General features: G+C 41.3%; 1 protein-coding gene across 3 annotated transcripts in view; it reads left to right on the top strand.

The window, feature by feature from the left end:
• SLCO5A1 (solute carrier organic anion transporter family, member 5A1) overlaps positions 1-2023 on the top strand; it is a 100524-nt gene that overhangs the window by 86143 nt on the left and 12358 nt on the right. For all 3 annotated transcript variants that reach the window (XR_001362158.1, XM_005866351.2, XM_014539819.1), the window contains one exon: positions 1431-1590. Coding sequence is in view for 2 of the 3 variants with exons in the window: in XM_005866351.2 (XP_005866413.2) it covers positions 1431-1590 (160 nt within the window). In the remaining variant the exon portion in view is untranslated. The remainder of the gene's footprint in view (positions 1-1430; positions 1591-2023) is intronic.

The raw sequence follows: 2023 nt of genomic DNA, 5'->3' as shown, positions 1-2023 counted from the left end.
TCCCCCCCCCCCCCCCCCCCCGGGGAGGGGGAGAAAATTTGTCCCTGTGGAGGTCTAAAAAAAATCACACTTTTAAAATCACATTTTAAATGTAAATTTTAAAATTGTATGATCCTAAGAGTTTGTGAACATAATAATTATCAAAGTTGTGTGGTAAAATTTCTTCAGTGAAGTGACATTAATGAAGAACAGGGTTTATTTGACTTTTGCCTTTTTGAAGGCTTTCTTGATCAGGTTTAAACATTGCTATGAATTTGTCCCATTAAAATTTTAAGGCTCAGTTATCAAAGTATGAAAGAGGCCACAGGAGAAAAGCCTTGGAACAAAAAATCTTCATGTTGAGAGATTAATACATATGGGTGGGTTGGGCTATGCTATTGGCTGAGTCATTAAAGATAATGACTATAGCATAGAGCAGACATTCCAAAATGTCTGTTGAGTAGGTGGATGAGGAGTAGAGGGACAGATGAATGAAGGATCTGCATGTGGCTTTGGAGAGAGTATGTCATCCATGACACCTACATGTGGTGGCCACAAAAGCAAAGGAGAGAGGCCACTGGGTGTGAACACTACAGACCCTTTCATTCTTCTGGGTCTCCCATGGGACCTGCTGCTTCTGCTCTTCCATAGCCATTTCCTTACACTTCTCTCCACGGCCCTGTATCCTTACTTGCCTTATTCTCCCTTTTGCATTGGTTGCCTGAATTGATTTTATTCGAGCTTTATGTATTGAATTATGGTATTTGACTCAGACATCATGGTCTCCTGAGAAAACAAAACCTACCACATTTACTGAGTCTACATCTGGGCATTCCTGAGGAAGGGCCTGTTTCATCCTTCTTCTCAGACCATTTGAATCAAACTAGTGATGTGATTCCTGACCTTTGAAGAAAAATCACTTCCTTTTGATTTTCTAGAGTCCCATGGTTTTCTTCGATAATTTATTCTAGAACAATGAAAGTTTTTGGCCAAAGGAACCTGTGTTGACAACTGTGATTGATGGATTCCATGTTTATGCAATTGTAATGATGCTATTGATTTGACCCCAAGAAGTAATTCCTCCATTTTACAGTTAAAGGAATTGAGGCCCAGATTTGTTGACATAGAATGAAGCGCCTAAGGTTAGAACTGCCGAGCCCAGATGTTGAGAACAGGTGCATAGCACCAAGGTGGAGGGTAGAATTGAGGCAGGATGGATAATTTGATACAAAAGTATTGAATCTGTGGTCCCAGAAAATTGTAACATTTTCCTTTATGTTTTGTTTTAAAGTTATAAAAATAATGGTCAAGAGTGGCCACTTCACAGTACCACAGCTTTGATTTAATGGGACTATTTTCTCTGAAATGGACAAGTGACTTGATCTCAAGCACTTTCCTGTCAGTTTTATGTTAGTAAATGTTGCTCACAATCTGCTTCTTTTCTCTCTTAGACCCTCTCTCACCATGCCTCATAGGAACCTGACTGGAAGCTGCAACGTTAACTGTGGTTGTAAGACACATGAGTACGAGCCCGTCTGTGGATCCGATGGAATTACGTACTTTAACCCCTGTCTGGCTGGCTGTGTTAACAGTGGTAATCTTAGCACAGGGGTGAGTCTATGTCACAACTTCCTGTACTGTGGTTAATCCGACATCCTGTGATAAGGATGTGTGAGAAGTCAGAGGCAAACCCATGACTTCAGTCTCCCCTTTTCAAGAAACTTCAAATAACCTACAAAATACCTCTGACACAAATCCAGAGGAAAGAAAATTATGCAATACATTATTTTTTCCCAGGGATGATTGGCACGTCTGGGGATAGCCCTTTGCTTCCACATCAGCTCTCTTCTACTTTGCATTTGGTGCCAACTCAGTGAAACTTGATAAGGTTGAGGGCTGGGCCTCTCATGTGGTCCTTGTGATGGATCTGAAGGTCAAGATGACCACACTGGTACTGACGGAAGAGAATAGGAATGTACCTCCCCTGCTGGGAGTCAGTGAAGATGAGCAGTGGCATTTTTCATAGATTATTGGTTCTGACTCC

The sequence above is a fragment of the Myotis brandtii genome, unplaced genomic scaffold (assembly GCF_000412655.1).
Source record: "Myotis brandtii unplaced genomic scaffold, ASM41265v1 scaffold23, whole genome shotgun sequence".
Classification (NCBI taxonomy): Eukaryota; Metazoa; Chordata; class Mammalia; order Chiroptera; family Vespertilionidae; genus Myotis; species Myotis brandtii.
This window is presented reverse-complemented; position numbering and strand designations above follow the sequence as displayed.